The sequence below is a fragment of the Uranotaenia lowii genome, chromosome 2 (genome assembly GCF_029784155.1).
Source record: "Uranotaenia lowii strain MFRU-FL chromosome 2, ASM2978415v1, whole genome shotgun sequence".
Lineage (NCBI taxonomy): Eukaryota > Metazoa > Arthropoda > Insecta > Diptera > Culicidae > Uranotaenia > Uranotaenia lowii.
The window spans coordinates 371266216-371282121 of record NC_073692.1 but is presented as its reverse complement, the minus strand read 5'-3'; the positions used below and the strand labels follow the sequence as shown (position 1 = coordinate 371282121).

The 15906-nt window shown below is 43.1% G+C and overlaps 2 protein-coding genes across 2 annotated transcripts in view; both read right to left on the bottom strand.

Moving 5' to 3' along the window:
* Positions 1-260: 260 nt before the first annotated feature.
* LOC129748620 (zinc metalloproteinase nas-4-like) lies at positions 261-2542 on the bottom strand. The gene is made up of 3 exons (XM_055743283.1): positions 1736-2542; positions 588-1183; positions 261-516 (listed from the first exon to the last, which is right to left on the bottom strand). The coding sequence occupies exons 1-3, from the start codon at positions 1893-1895 to the stop codon at positions 442-444; spliced, it is 831 nt and encodes a 276-aa protein (XP_055599258.1). The 5' UTR covers positions 1896-2542; the 3' UTR covers positions 261-441.
* Positions 2543-2894: 352 nt separating this feature from the next.
* LOC129748619 (astacin-like metalloendopeptidase) overlaps positions 2895-15906 on the bottom strand; it is a 33196-nt gene continuing 20184 nt past the window's right edge. Inside the window, exons 2-4 of the mRNA XM_055743282.1 lie at positions 4064-4630; positions 3351-3976; positions 2895-3275 (exon numbers count right to left, since the gene is read on the bottom strand). Coding sequence (XP_055599257.1) covers positions 3159-3275; positions 3351-3976; positions 4064-4630 — 1310 coding nt within the window. The 3' untranslated portion in view covers positions 2895-3158. The remainder of the gene's footprint in view (positions 3276-3350; positions 3977-4063; positions 4631-15906) is intronic.

Genomic DNA, 15906 nt, shown 5'->3' with positions numbered 1-15906 from the left:
CTTAGATGGCTGTCAGCAACCACGTGTTCCATTTTCTAGTGTTTTTGATCCAACAAATCTAAGACATTGGAATCACAGTAATGACTAACGATGGATACACATCGAGGACGATGTTTTTGTCAGGATGGCCGAGCTGTAGGGTTTAGAATAGCTTAGAATAAAATCAAGTTAGCTACGCTTTCCATCTTTGTTATCGTGTCAGATTGGATCGAGACGACCATCAATAAAAAACTTTATCTTAACAAGAAGACGTCTTTCATTTATTCACACGTTATCCTGTAGAGAAGAGTCTGATTTATGGGTGTACGAATTAGTTGATTTTGCACAGAACTAGGAAGTTCAATAAGTTAAGCTACTATTACATACAAATTGTATACACTTTGTTTCTTGTTTATGTGTATCATTCAATTTTAATCCTTCGGTTGGCTAGGTAGTTCACATTTAACAGTTGTACATTTTATTAATTTTTATCATGTCTATTCTGCTGATTCCTCTCCGTTGGCCAATTTCTACCTTCTGCAAATAACAAACAGAAATGTTCATTTCAGTACATGTAATATAGTTAAATGATTATAAATTATTCACACCTTAAACGGCACTATAGTTTTCCGCCCGTTTTTGCTGAAACTCTTTGCATCGTAGTGCATTATACTTGCGTAGTCATACGGGGTCCCGAAATCGCTAATAACGTTTACATCGTACTTTCTGAAGTTATTCTCCTTACCGTTCATAATGTTTTCATACAGGATACGCACATATTGATCACGATTGCTAGCGCTTTGCATATGATGGAATCCAAGCGCGTGAATCATCTCGTGCATGATAATGCCAATGTATATGCATCCCGATGATAGGTTAAGGTTCTGCATCCCCCCTATACGACCTACATAGGAAAAACAACCAGGCTTATCAGCTGCAATTCGAACGTAATCCAGTTGATCTTTGCGCGGCTGGAACTTGACGCAGCTAACCTTCTCGATTCGGCGCATGGCATGTAGAATCATAGCGATAGCAGTCTTTTTAAAATGGCTTCTCACAATTACGTAGGGAATAATTTTGTATGGCCAACGATACTTTTGCAGGATAATGCCGTTTCTACCCATATAAATCTCTCCGTACTGTTCAGGGCTTAGTACCATATCTCCTTCGAAATAGCCGCCCTGCTCTTCGGGTTGCAGGTATACTGAAATTAAATGTATAGGTACGTTTATGCAGCAGTTCAATTCTATTTTACATATTTCACCAAGGTTACGATCCTTCCAACGATCAACAATTTCTTCAAGGGTGCTTTTCAACGCCCTTACTTACATAGCCATTAAACATTATTCAGGTTTTGCTTAAGGCCGGAAGAACATTGGGAAGAACATTCAAACGATGTAATCCTAAGTAAAAGTTTAAGGTGAAGGTTGACCTAAGAACTAAATTGTATGTTTTTTTTCCTATTCAAGGCTTCTGTTTATGCCATAATAGTTTGAAGCCCTTTATAAAAAAAACTTGTTTTCCCGTGGCAATCTTTTTCCTCAAACGAGAGGACTGGTTCGATCAACATATATGAGATTTAAAAAAAGCTTCAACTTACAATCGTGAAACACCTTTCTTGAAAATCGTGTTCAAGTATTATTACTTATTTGACCTCTGAAACTGATCCAAGGATTCTGTCGCGAAACCGCATGACCCAGTTTATGAAAAATTAACCTGTCAATGAAAGTGTTTGGGTGCTGCCGCACATACTTACAATTGCCGGGTGGATATCCCGGCTGTACTGGTGGGTATATCCACCAGGGTCGCGGGCCCTGAAAAGGAAAATCGGGTCCAAATGGATTTTCCTGCGCAGATATAGTTGATACTTGATACATTGCAATTATCGGAACTAGTAAAATAACTTGCTGCAACATCTTCTCATACTATACTTAGAATGATCCACCATGTGACTTTTTTATTGCATTTTGCTGCTCACTAAACTGTATCGAATTCGATAACATGGTTGTGGAAAGTCTAATAAACCAGCAAATGAAATATGGGGATTAATTAATACAACAATCCACTAAATCGAATCATCCGACGGTATTAGGCATGGTCTGATGAGAAATCCTGTCACCACACCCTGAAAGCCGTTCGGTGCAATATTCAGCCCGAACGGTGCGCGTTAAAATTTACCCGCTTTCACCTTCACCTTTTACCAATTCAAATAATTTGGTCACACCACGGGTTATCGAGTACGCTATGGCACAATGCTTCGTGGTATTTTTTCTCGTAGCCTTCTTGCTTTCAGGCAGCTAAAAGGTGTCCACGATGAAATTGCCACACTATGAAATTGCTCTTACTTTTTAACCGTTGGGTAGAATTTAATGAAAATTTGAGTGGATCAAAACTCGCGGAAATGGAGTCGAAAGAACAGCTGGTGCGTGATAAAATTTTGCACATTCATCACGAGAACAACGATCTCTCGCATCGATGCATCGCAAAAACGTTGGAAATCCGCGGCAAAGAAATGAAATTGGCAAACAATTTTTGAAGAAAAGTTCAAATGAAAAGTTAACAAAAAAAATGATAAGTCTAAAAATAACTGAAAACGTGGAAGAAACCAGCAGCTGCAAATTTAAAATTGCATTCCGAATTCCTGTTTTCTTCTCTCTTCAAAAACTGAGCCGTTCTTTTGGGCAATCAAAAAGTTCATTTCTTCTTACTGGGTATTTTTCATACCGAAAAACTTTTGTGCCAGCCTCCTCTGAAAGCTGCCCGGGGCCATGCTCAGCCCGAACGGTGTACGATTAAATTCACAATGTTCTGTGAACCCGAGGAGCTTTCCAGCTTTAACTCAATCAATTTGTTTATTCTGGTTGGATCAAGTAAATTGAGGTTTCGGAGGACGACAAACCAATTGTTTGAGACAAAATTCCATATTTTTGTATTGATATGACCAATCAGCATAGAATTAGGACACAATAGTTTAGAAGACATTAAATATTTTTTTCTGTTTTATAACGATATTTGAATCTTCAGAAAATGACCTAGTTGAATATATTATTCGTTAACATTTTCATGGTTTATTGTGACACACCATAAAAAAAAACTTTGTTTGCGATTGCCCGAAATTTGCGAAACATTCGATAGAAACTGTGTGTGGGCAACAGCAAGGAACATGACTCCGGGCTATACTATGAGTCCCAATTAAACTCCTCCTCGTAACCTACCCAACAATCGTACATTCTATTCAATCTGGTAACGTCTGATTGGCTCATTCCAATTCGTTGGCCAATTGTTTTACTGGTTTTCTGCAAAAAAAAACATAAAACTGTGTAAAATGTTGATTCAAAATCGTGTTCGTGTACGTTATAAAACAATCTCACCTTTTTCGGCATTAAAGTGATGCGCCCATCGCCGAACGCCTTCGTACCATAGTGCATCACACTGCCGTAGTCGTACTGTGTTCGGAAACTCTGCCCTGCTTCGAACTTTTTGAATGCATTCACGTAGCCCGGTTGGATGTTCTTCCACATGATCAACAGCCAATTATCCCGATCCTTCGCACTTTGCATGTGGATGAATCCGAGCACGTGAAACAACTCGTGTATGATCGTGCCGATCTTGAAGCATCTTGTTCCGACGGGCGCTGGATGCAAGTTGAGCTGCTGCTGTCCTCCAACGCGGCCTAAATTGGAGAAACAGCCGGGTTTGGAACCGTGAATGCGGACGTAATCCTTCTGATTCTGATTGCGCTGCTTAAAAAGCACGCAGCTGAGCCGCTCGATCTTCTTCATTGCTTTAAGAATGAAGCCGATCTGACTATCGCTGAAATGGCTTTTCTCGATCTCGTAATATACGACAGCATCCGGCCAGAGATATTTTTCGTACGGCAATACCTTGTTCTCTTCTCGTATACTGTACTGCTCCTCGGTTAAAACCATATCCCCTTCGACCTGGCCACTCAGTTCCTCCACCAGCTCACCGGGTTGTATATGCCTCAAACGATCAACTGCAATAACGCGAACGCGACACGACTTGTTAGATGTGTCGAGGGTCCATCATCAGCGTGTTCATTCACGATTATAACGATACTTACGGTTATCAGGAGTGTTTTCAAATTGCACAAAATCTTGAGTCACTTCACCCGATGATCCCTGTCCTGCTGATCCTTGTTCTGGTGGTCGCTGACCCGTTGGTTCCTGACCTGATGAACCTTGACCAGGGGGTCTTTGAACTGGTTGTCCCTGACCCGTGGGTATTTGCCCTGATGACCCTTGACCTGGTGGACTTTGCCATTGTGGTCCCTGACCCGGGGGTATTGGCCCTGGTGATCCTTGACCTGGTGGACCTTGCCATAGTGGTCCTTGATCAGATGGTCCCTGACCCGGGGGGTTTCGCCCTTGTGGTCCTTGATCTGGTGGACCTTGCCAAGGTGGTCCTTGACCTTGCCATGGTGGTCTCTGACCGAGTGGACCTTGACCAGGTGGTATTAGGCCTGGAAATTCTGGAAATGGTGGGTATGGAAATTGTAGTGGAGATGGTCCAGGGAACGATGGATTTTGACCTGGACGTCCAGGAAATGGTGATAATCCAGGGGTTCTCTGACCCTTTGGTGATCCTTTGGCTATAGAAATCACTACGGTTCCATAACCTAATGAATTCACTAGCAGAAGAAAAATAGTTTTAAATTTCATCTTTTTCAACAGCACACTTCTATACTTCTTTCGAACTTCTAGTCGGTTGAAGCAGTAAAACAAATATTTTATACCATAATCCTATTTTGTCTTCAATTTGACTGGAGCGAATGCTATTATACGAATAATCAGAACCCTGCAAATCCGATTGTCACCGGATGCACTAATCCCAGAGAATGACTGGGGATTAAAATAAAACTATGACTCTGACAGAATGTATACGTCCATGCTACATTGAGATACGATGTAGTTCCAGTGAACGACAGCTTCCACGACTATTTACTTGCCTGTTCGAAAAACTTATTTCACTTTTCGAGCGTTGTTAATTGGAATCCAACGGTAATGGCGTTTCATTAAAATCGGCCTTTAAGCGCAAACTAAGCGTGAAATTACTGAGGCGTTTACTCAGGCCAAATAAACGGCAATGTTTCATTCCACGACTCAAAATTTCAGTTGAATATTAACATCAGTTTGTTGGATCAAGTTGATCGACTTATATAACATCTTACTGTTCAAGTAGCCATACCAACTGTCAATCAACGGATCAATCTGAAAATTTCTATCGACGGGTTTTGAGGGACGACAATCCATGGAATCGGGTCAATGGCCAGAAGGAGGAAGATTTATCAAAACTTCCTATTGATGAAATGTTTTCATGTGCTAAATTTGGTGACAATTTGTCAAGTGACTTCTAAGATAGTTACCTATGAAGGAAATTGCATTTGGCGTCACTGCAAGGCAAGTTTCGACGGGAATGGCTGGTTTCGCTTTTTTTTGTACTGTTTTAGTATTGTTCCTGCTAAATACCATTACTGGGCCCCTGTGCAGTCGAAAGACTGTTAGAGATGTAGAGAGCTCTTGCACAATATTTATAGCGTAACTGGAAAACTAATCAAGCAAATGGAGCCATTTTTTTGTGTAGAAAAAAAGGGATCATTAGGTTTGATGGAAAAGCCAAAAGTTCTTGGATAAATGAAGAATAATTTGTGGAAAGGAAGTGTAATGCAGTGCAAAAAATGCCTATAACTTACTTTCTTACTTGATGGTCCCGCGTCGATTCTCCGGCGCATAGGGCCGTGGTCCCAGTCAAGATTATCGCCGACAGTTTGTATTTCTGACAGTTCGGCTTCGCCGCCACGAGTCCTGCCTCTCCTTCGATGTCCGTCTGGATTCCATTCAAGCGCCTCTCTGTAAATCTCGTTCTCATCTATTCGCAGTGTGTGTCCAATCCATCTCCACTTACGTTCCCGAACCTTGATTTCTAGCGCCTTTTGATGACACCGGCGATGTAGTTCCTCATTTGAGAACCAATTGCCAGGCCACCAAGCGCGGATGATACTCCGCAGGCAGCGGTTTACAAAAACTAGCAGTTTTCGCGTTGTCACCACATATGTACACCAAGTTTCACACCCGTACAACAATGCGGATTGGACAATTGAGTAGAAGATTCGGGTTTTCGTTCGAAGAGAGAGTCCTCCTTCCGGAGACTCGCAAATGCAAATCGGGCCTTTCTGATCCGAGTTTCGATGTCTTTCTTGGTACCACCATCAGACTTTATCTGGCTACCAAGATACTGGAGGCACTCCACTTTCTCAACCTGTTGCCCCCTTTCCGACATTGATTTTGAGATCTGCTGCCTTGGAGCTTTCCGTGAGATCATCGAGTTTACTCTGCATGTCTTGTTGTCTTTGGGCGAGCAAAACAATATCATCAGCCAGGTCAAGGTCGTCCAGTTGCTCCATTGTCGAAGAATTCCACGGCAATCCTCGGTTTGGTCTACAGTCAATCGATCCAGTCAAGATCTTATACATTACGATGAGGAAAAGCAGTGGTGATAAAATGCATCCTTGTCTCACTCCAGCAGTTACCGGGATTGGTTCGGACTGGACTAGTTCCTTTGGTCTGGGACCCCTCGTCGTCTAAGAGCCGCCCAGATGTTTTCATGGTTAAGTCGGTCGAATGCTTTTTCGAAATCAACGAAAACCAGCAGAAGAGAGTCCTGGAATTCGTTAATTTGTTCCAGTATGATTCGTAGCGTTTTGATGTGGCCCACACATGATCGTCCGGATCGGAATCCAGCTTGTTGCCGTCGGAGTGTAGCGTCGATTTTCTCCTGCATCCTGTTCAGGCTCACTTCGCAGAGTACTTTGATGGTTGTACAGATCAACATTATGCCTCGCCAGTTACCGCACTCTGTCAGGTCTCCTTTCTTCGGGACCTTTACAAAGATACCCTGCATTCAATCGGCCGGGAATGTTGCATTATCCCAGATGTCAGCGAAAAGACGATGCACCATTTGTGCTGACAGGGCAGGGTCGGCTTTCAGCATTTCAGCAGTAATGCAATCGATTCCAGGCGCTTTGTTGGACTTCATGTCTTTGATTGCCGCTTCTTTTTCAACCAGCAAGGGCGCTTCCGAGTTGACGCCATTAATGCGACTTACTGTTGGCGCTTCAAACTGCATGTTCTGTTGGCCATCGCTATTCGTGACTCGGAAGAGTTGTTAAAGTGCTCAGAACATCGTTTGAGCTGATCTGTTCGTTCGGTCAATAACTGACCTGCTCGGTCTTTTAGCGGCATTCTAGCAATAGTCCTTGCACCACTAAGGCGGCGAGAAATGTCATAAATAATCGCATATCTCCATTGGCGGCAGCTCTCATTCTTCTGCTAGAGGGTTTGCCCAGGCTCTCTTGTCTCGTCTACAAACTCATTTTACTGCCTTTTCTAGCTCCGCATATCGTAAGCGGACGACTGCTTTGGCTGATCCGGTACATGCCTGCTCAATTACGACTTTCGCTTTTCTCCGATCATCGACCATCCTCCAATTTTCATCCGACATCCATTCACTACTTCTTCCACAAACTTTACTGAGAGTACCATGGCTCGTCGTGATAAAGGCACTTTTGATTCTACACCACTGTTCTTCGAATGATCCGTCTGTCGGCAGTTCCGAGGCTCGGGATTCTAGCTGTTCAACGTATGCCCTTTTCACCTCTGGATTTTCCAACCGGCGGACGTCGTATCGACACCCGACTTTCTCCTCGCGCCGTTGGACACGCGCAACTCTGAGTCGTATCTCGCCAAGGACGAGGTGATGGTCAGGTGGTCTGCGCTTCGTTTGTTGCGGACATCACGAATGCTCCTTCTCGATTTTCGGCTGATGCAGATGTGATCAATTTAATTTTCTGTTCGGCTAAAAAAAGTCTACGTTTCATGAACCCACGTTGATCTTCAGAGATGGAATGTTGCACAGTATATATGACACAGCACATCGTAAACGAGGCTCTCAAAATTGTTAGGGAAACACACACTATTATGAAGAGCCAACCTGCCAGGTTCCGGATCGAAGGAATTTTGTACATCATCGTCGTCCTCATCGTCTGGGAATTCTGCACTGCTCTCGTAGTCGCTTTCGCCGGGTTCATCCTCAATCGCACTGTTGCTCACAGTTTGAATGGGATCAACAGGCACATCGGCTAACCGCTCGCTCAACAGTGTTTTGTTGTTCTGGTACATTGGCTAACCGCTCAAATGTTGATTCTGGCTCTGTTGAAATCTCGGGCTTCTCGATGGATGATGGGAGTGGCTCTACGTGGTTTTGTTCAGGCTCCATCATGCTGGTTTCATCGAAGACTACGCTTCGATGGATTTCAATGGATCGACTCAACCCGTTCTAAAGCCTGAACCCGTTGTTTGCATAGCCCACGAAAACGAGTCGTTTGGATTTTGGATCGAGCTTCTGCCGCTTTTCCTTCGGAATTTTTGCGAACGCTGGGCACCCGAAAATCCGGAGGTTTTCGACAAAACCACATTTCATAAGGAGTCTTGTTAACCACAAGACCCCGTGTTGGTGACCGATTCGTCAGGTACGCTGCGCACAAAACCGCTTCGCCCCACATAGCCTTCGGTTGCTTGCTGCCATGGAGCATCGCCCTTGCCTTTTCCATCAGAGCTCGGTTGGCTGACGCCGTTTTGTTGCGGAGTGTATGGGACCGTGAATACCATCTGAACTCCTTTCTCAGAACAATGTCGTTGAAAGTCATTGCTGATGTATTCACGCCCGTTGTCGCATCGCAGGTTGCACAACTTCTGACCGAAGTGTGCTGTAGCCATCGCCTCGTACTGTTTAAACCGCTCGAAGACCTCGCTCTTGTGCTTGAGCAGATACACGACCATTAAGTGGGTATAGTCGTCGATGAAGGTGACGAAATGACGATGAGACTGACCAGACCACAGAAAATCAAGACAATACAAGCTGTCAACGATTTTTCCTTCAGAAAACACCTCCCCAGAATACTCGAACCGAACTTGGTTGCCGAGAAAAATCACCCTTTTCCCGTTCTCGGTGCATTTTCGAACTGAGAGTAAATTCTCTTCCAGTTCGGGTATAAAAAGAACGTTGTAGAGTATTATAGGTTTTATTGATTTTCCAACTACGCTCTTCAAAACAACTTTGCCAGTTTTCTTCGCACGTAAACTCTTGCCAGATTTAGCCGTTTCAATAATGACGGGCTCGGCAAGGTCTCTGACGTCCTGGAGAAGTCCTTCATCCTGGACCATGTGCTGGGTGGCGCCAGAATCGACGACAAATCTGACCCTGCGCTCTTTTCGTCCGCTGGTAACCCTAGCAGTTGAGCGTCGAGCTTCAACAGCCACCATAATTTTTCCACGTCGGCCTTCACGTTGGGCTGGGCAACGATTTTTGTAGTGCTCCGGTTCGTCACACCCGAAGCAACTTATCTTCTCCGCCCTTCTGGCCTTCAACACGGAGTTTGGTGCTGAATTCCATGTTGGAAAGTCCCCTCGACTTTGAAATGTTAGCCCTGCGTCCAGGAACATTCTTTTCAGCTCCAGTATCGGTTTCGCGCAAAGGTCCGCAATCGGTAGAACGGTCAAAGCCCCTTTAACATGGTTGTAATCGTTGGGAACCGCCGAGATCAGCGCGTGGACCTTTTCATCCGCCGGGATGTTTGCATCCATGCGCTCAAGTTCCCGAACAATCAGATCGTATTCCTCAAACAATTGACTCAACGATCTGATGTTCCACCAGTGTTTGAGGTCATGGAGCCTGTCGCGCATCGCTATCCAAGAATAGGTGCCAACGCGCTGGTAAGTCTTCACCAAGATGTCCATGGCCTCCTTCGCATATCGTACCCCGATTATGCGGTTAAGGACGATGTTGTTGACGGCCATCACGATCTCGTCAAGTACCTCGGAGTCCTCGTTTTTGCGCTTCCGGAGGGCTACCAGGCGCCGTTCCTCCTCTGCGGGCTCCTTCATTGGGATGGCGCAGTCGTCTTCCTCAGGGATTCGCACCATGGTGTGGATGAGGTTTTTAGCGACTAATCGGCGCTCAATCCTCCACTTCCATGCTGCGAAGGTCTCCTCCCGGCGGTCGAAAAGAAAGTCACGCATGCTACCCGCAGCGTGACTGGTGACGGCATCGAGAGTACTCCTCTCGGAAGACGGCACTCCCCGGGCTGGGCAACTGGCGGAGTCGAGAGTAACCCTCTCGGAAACCGACCATTCCCGGGCTCGTTCCTTGGCTGCTGGTTCCTCCGGATTCCTGCTTGGCCTCGCTTCCTTCTTCGGGACCTGGGCTTGGGACATCTTTACTGACCACCTCGGACCTCGACTGATTCCTGGATGACCTCGGCTGACCTCTTCGGACCTTGGCTGACCTCTTCGGACCTCTGGCTGACCTCTTCGAACCTCTGGCTGGCTGGAATGCTCCTGGACTCGCTAACCGCAAGTTTTCGAAGAATTTTTATAGAGTACCCCTCTATCGCTAACTCTTATTCCTCACCAGACGTGTCTGGGCCCATAACCTGTTGAATTCAATGATTTAGCAACAGGGCATTGGTTTGGAAATGAGATACCATTTATTCATTTCTGTTCGTCAAGTCCTTATAAGCTAACTTAGACCTATAGCGATAACAATCTTGTCGCTTAACCTAGGTAATCATTCCTTAAATACTATCGTATTCTGGGCTAACCACCCAGAATAAACTGCCAACACTGCAGGGTAACTCATAACCACTTGCTGTGTTGGCTGAATTTAGCGTGCATGATGACAACATTTATATTGTTGTCATCTTCATTGACCATCATTTCCTGTCAATCGCTATTGTTCTCAATATGCGAATTGACTAAAGATAACAAATCCAAAACAATCGGTTTTGGTTCGAATGTGGTCGCGAGGAAGCGGTCCGGGAGTTTCTTCGGAATAAAATGTATTCGTACCGTGGAGCCCTTCCAGCATACCTTCTGCGACTCTTCAATTCGTTAGAGAGCACGTGGGTACTGCCCACAAAATTTAGAGACCGGCAGTTCCATGTTCCAAGTTTCCAATCGCTAATCCCTTTTCGTCGCGTGGGTCTTTGCCGATTTCCATCCGAAATTTGTTGTTCGTTGCTTATGTTTTTTTGTAGTCACAGGCTCGCAAGGCCCGCAGCTAACCCCACTATCTCGCAGGAGGACCGTCGTGATGTTGCTGTTTTGGGTCCCGAATACCACCAGGACGTTGTTGCACTCCGCACGCCGCCCCTAACATGGGGAACAGACGCGTACGAAGCCCCCTAACTCAGTCTGCATGCGACCAAAGCATCCACCGGGGTTGGGTACCCGATATCCGCTAAGGTTGCTCGCACCCCAGCTAGCACCACGGGGAGGTAGAGAATCGGAGTTGCAGACAAGAGGTGATATGACCACTACCCGAAGGTTGGGTGTATGGGGTCTCGAGTTCGAGGTCGGATTAAAAAAAAAAAGAAAAAAGAGAGAAAAGCTTTTATATTCCATCAGTGCAACCAGATTATCAGATAAAAAACAGATGGTGTCTTTGTAAGAATTGTCCAATGGCAGAAGCAACAAATATTGTCGCTGGCAACGGTTCGCATGCGTTGAGAGAAAAAAAAATGTGTGCTCTCTTGCATTCTTTCAGTATGTATGAATATGGTGTCGAATATCGTCCAAATCGTATACTCTTATCGCTTTAACCAGAATTTGAAAATATGTATGTATATTGCTTCCACTTTGGTAGGTAAATTCTGTTTTTTCAAGTTTCGTACGGTTATTCTATAATATGTATGAAACGTACAACAAAGTTTTTGAGAAATATACCTACAAAAATGTTTACTGGGAATTTCGAAACGTACCTCATGAGATCGGTGGTCGTTGATTTACGTTTCATGAACCCATATGCTGATCTTCAGAGATGGTATGTTGCACAGTTTGGCACAGCACTTCGTAAACGAGACTCTCAAAAATTTTGGGAAAACAGCTCAGAGTTGATATTCCTTGATAATTTTCTGCTTTATTTATGTTTCCTGCTTTATGAATTGAGGGTATCGAAGTAATTTTCTAGGTCACGGGAAATACAGCCTCTTTCAACGATTTCTTGAAGAAGGTCGAAATAGGGGCGGAAAGAGAAGCAGCATATTTTTTAACCAAGAGGTGTGATGCTCCTGCCTATTTCAAATCTCACACTATTATTTTATTTATTGGTCACTGTCTACGGCAATTTAATGTCATACAGACTGATTACTTAATCTTATCTTAAAACTATCCTTACTTACATTGAAATCAAAATATACATACACTTAGTTGAACAATTTACAAGATATGTCAAACGGGTTATAAAATTCGTTCCTACCATAGTTGTTCAATCTCAGAGGCTCAAAACCCCGTAACCCAATAAACATTTTGGCTGCTTAAAAACGGCAATTCGCTGAACAAAAGCTGAGCTAACGCGTAATTGCTGCTTCAGCTTAATGGTTGAATAAAGACAAACTATAACCTTGTTTCAGTGTTTAAAGAAGTCTCAGTGCAGCCAACGGGAGGAGTTGAAGAGTTGCTTCCATAACACTTTTTCAGCCTTTGTTCAACCTTTCGCTACCATTGGAATTTGACAGACTGTGAACTGTGGTAAAATTGCCCTGCATGATGGCGGCTTGATTGGAATGAGAGAGGAATTTTTGTTTTCCTTATGCAATGATTTTTTTTATGATTTCTCATTAAGCAATTTTGAAATAAAGAGTAAATTTTCTCACAAATTTTACTTTTGGTGCCCAAAACTGAAAAAAAAGATCATTTCCCTCACACTTATTTAAAAAAAAAAATCGGTTGAGAGGCATGTTGGTCGCTTAAGATCGACAAATTTTTATCGCGCCGCAGACTTCATGATTGGTTCTGCGTACTGCGGCATGCGACCAACAAGCCGGAGGTTTAAAAGTCGGGGCAGTTGAAACGAAAAAAAAAACAACACAGAGGGGAAAAAGTGGGTACATCTGACAGACAGACATTTGACTTTTTTTTTATTTTATTTTTTTTATGATCCGTCAATTGACGTTTAATGACGTTTGCTGAATAACTTCTCCAGATCAAGATGATTAAAGGCTGAAGACACGTAAATTAGTAAATTTTTGAGACCTTCTTTCAGCCAGATTGCTGATTAAAAATTGAACCACGATATTTTTTTCAGCGTTTATTCAGCAAAAAGTGTTTGTTGGGAAGGAACGAGAAGGTACATGAAACGGTATCATTTCCACGAGGCTAGCACTATCAATATTACCGGATATGACGTCGAATATAAACACACGACGAAGTAGTGTAATACGTGAACGAATCGGTTCGATGTTTAAAATTCCACATCGAGCATGGTAATGTGGTAGGCGTTGAGGTTCGTTACATGGTAGGTTAGGCAGTGCGTATCTCAGGAATCGCTTTTGAACTGACTCGAGTAGCTTTAATCCTCCGATCGTGTTTGGTGCCCAGACTTGAATATTGTACTCCAATCCACAGCGAACAAGCGAGCAGTATAAAGCTTTGAGAGTTGTAGTGTCACTGAATCCTTTGGTATTCCTGACCAAAAATCCTAGGACTGTTTTTGCTTTTGCCACCGTTACAGCTAAATGTTCCTTGAATGATAGCGACTTATCTACAATAACACCGAGATCTCGAATAGACTCAACTTTTTCAAAAGCCACGTTATCAGCTGTGTATTGATGCGAAATTGCAACCCTACTTCTGGTGAACGTAATAATCTTACATTTTTTAAGATTCACTTCCATCATATTCACTTTGTACCAAAGCATAAGCTTATCAAGGTCCTGCTGTAGTGACAGGCAGTCTGTGTAGTGAGCTATTGAGCGGTACATTTTGAGAACGTCTGCATAGAAAACTAATTCGGAATCGATAAGTTCACAAAGGTCGTTCATGAAGAGGTTGAACAAAAGTGGACCCAGATGGCTGCCTTGAGGAACACCGGATGGAACCATCATATATCGAGATTTGATGTGACCTTGTCTGACGAAAGCAGTTCTGCCTAGAAGATATGATTCAAGCCATTTCACCAGCCAAGTCGGGAATCCCATTTTGTCCAATTTATCAATCAGGTGCTTGTGAGGTAGTCGATCGAAAGCCTTTGAGAAGTCCACGTAGATTGCATCCACTTGCGTCTTATTTGCCAAAGAACTGCTAACGAAGGGGACATAAACCATCAGGTTTGACAATGTTGATCTCTTTTTTCTAAAACCGTGCTGACATTTATCAATGATCTGGGATGAAACTGTGCTCATTGCGTTAAAGATCAACAGTTCGAAAACCTTTGCCAAGCAATTCAATATAGAAATTCCACGGTAATTCTCTACAAGGTGAATATTCCCAGATTTATGGATAGGTGTTATTGCAGCAGTTTTCCAGGCTTTTGGGAAGGTTGATGATTCCAATGATTTATTGAAAATTATGCTTACTGGGAGTGCCAAAGAGTTACAGCATCGTTTAATAAATAGCGGGGGGAGACCATCTGGTCCAGCTCCCTTTCGCTCGTTTATTTCTTTGAGAGCCTTTGTCACGTCGCTTGGGCTAACTCTTATTTCGGGAATGCTGATATTAAACGATTTTACTGCAGTCAAATGTTGAGTGCTAACGTTATTTTGTGATCAACGAAAGTGGTTTTAAGAAACTCTGTGCACAGTTGAACTGCCTCAGTCATGTCAGTTGATTGACGATTTCCATACGACAAATTCAGAGGAAGACCAGAATTACCTTGTTTGTTTCTTACATAGCTCAAAAAGGATGAAGGATCATTTTTGAATTTACGTTGGATATCGGCTAGGTAACGATGGTAACTGGTATCTTTTAGTTTTAAGTACTCTAACTCTGTTGCTCTCACATGTTGCTTTGACACGTCCGTGGGGTTGCGTCTATATAGTTTTTTTAGCTTTTCTCAAACGATTTTTAAATTTGGATAACTCCCGATTCCACCATTCAAATTTTTTGGAGGTATGACAACGGCGCACGGGTACGTTTTTGCTCAAAATATCATTTATATAAGAGTAAAAAGCTTCAGTCGTTGAGTCTACGTCAAGCATACTGGTGGCTAAAATGGTTGACCAATTTACTTGCTGAAAGATAATATCGAGCTCGTCAAAGTTGCAGTTTCTAAAATCATATCTTGTATCGCTGCCCTCGTCAACATTTTCGAACATGTTCGAGCAAAATGAAACTATGAACGAAGGGTGATGAGCATCCTCACGCATAAGTGGCTACGGGGATTCAATTAACTGGAAACTGGTAGAGTCGCTAGAGAATGCTAGATCCAACAGACGTCCGTTGGAGTTTTTAATATTGTTTATTTGATGCAGTCCAAAATCCGTTAAAGCGTTTATGACGATGTATTCCTTTGATTGTAGTAAATCAGGAACATCGAAGTTCAGGTCGGTTTCAGGAAGAAAACTATTTAATTCGTCGTCGAATATCCAAGAGACGTATGGCAAATTGTAATCGCCTATCACTAACAATGAATCATTTGGCGAAAGCTGCTCGGATAGTTGTTCGATGCCAAGAGTGTGAGATTTGTAGCTGGAAGCACTCGAATCCGGACTCAAATAAACTGCACAAATAATCAATGAAAATGAGCCGAGTTTGATGCGTACACTGAAAGAAAAATCATGGTATTCCAAAACGAATAAAAATGTTTAATTTTACCATACGTTAATATTGTCGATATAAACAAAGTTTTAGTTATTTTGACGACTTTTTGGTTAATTTTACCATGTGGGGCAGAAAAAATATGGTAATCCTTAATGAAAAAAGAGGTTTAATTTTACCATGCGCAAAATTTGTGCATAAATATGAAGTTTTGGTTATTTTGACGATCTTTTGGATAATGCTACCATGCGGACCTAAAGAAAATGTGGTAAACCTACATAAAAAGAGGTTTAATTTTACCATGCGGAACGTTTTG

Excerpts from the sequence above, each read along its gene's own strand:
- LOC129748620 (XM_055743283.1), bottom strand. The coding sequence starts at position 1,895 with ATGTTGCAGCAAGTTATTTTACTAGTTCCGATAATTGCAATGTATCAA. Across the intron at positions 1,184-1,735 it reads GGGATATCCACCCGGCAATT|TATACCTGCAACCCGAAGAG; the intron begins GTAAGTATGTGC and ends ATTTAATTTCAG. Across the intron at positions 517-587 it reads AAACTATAGTGCCGTTTAAG|AAGGTAGAAATTGGCCAACG; the intron begins GTGTGAATAATT and ends TGTTATTTGCAG.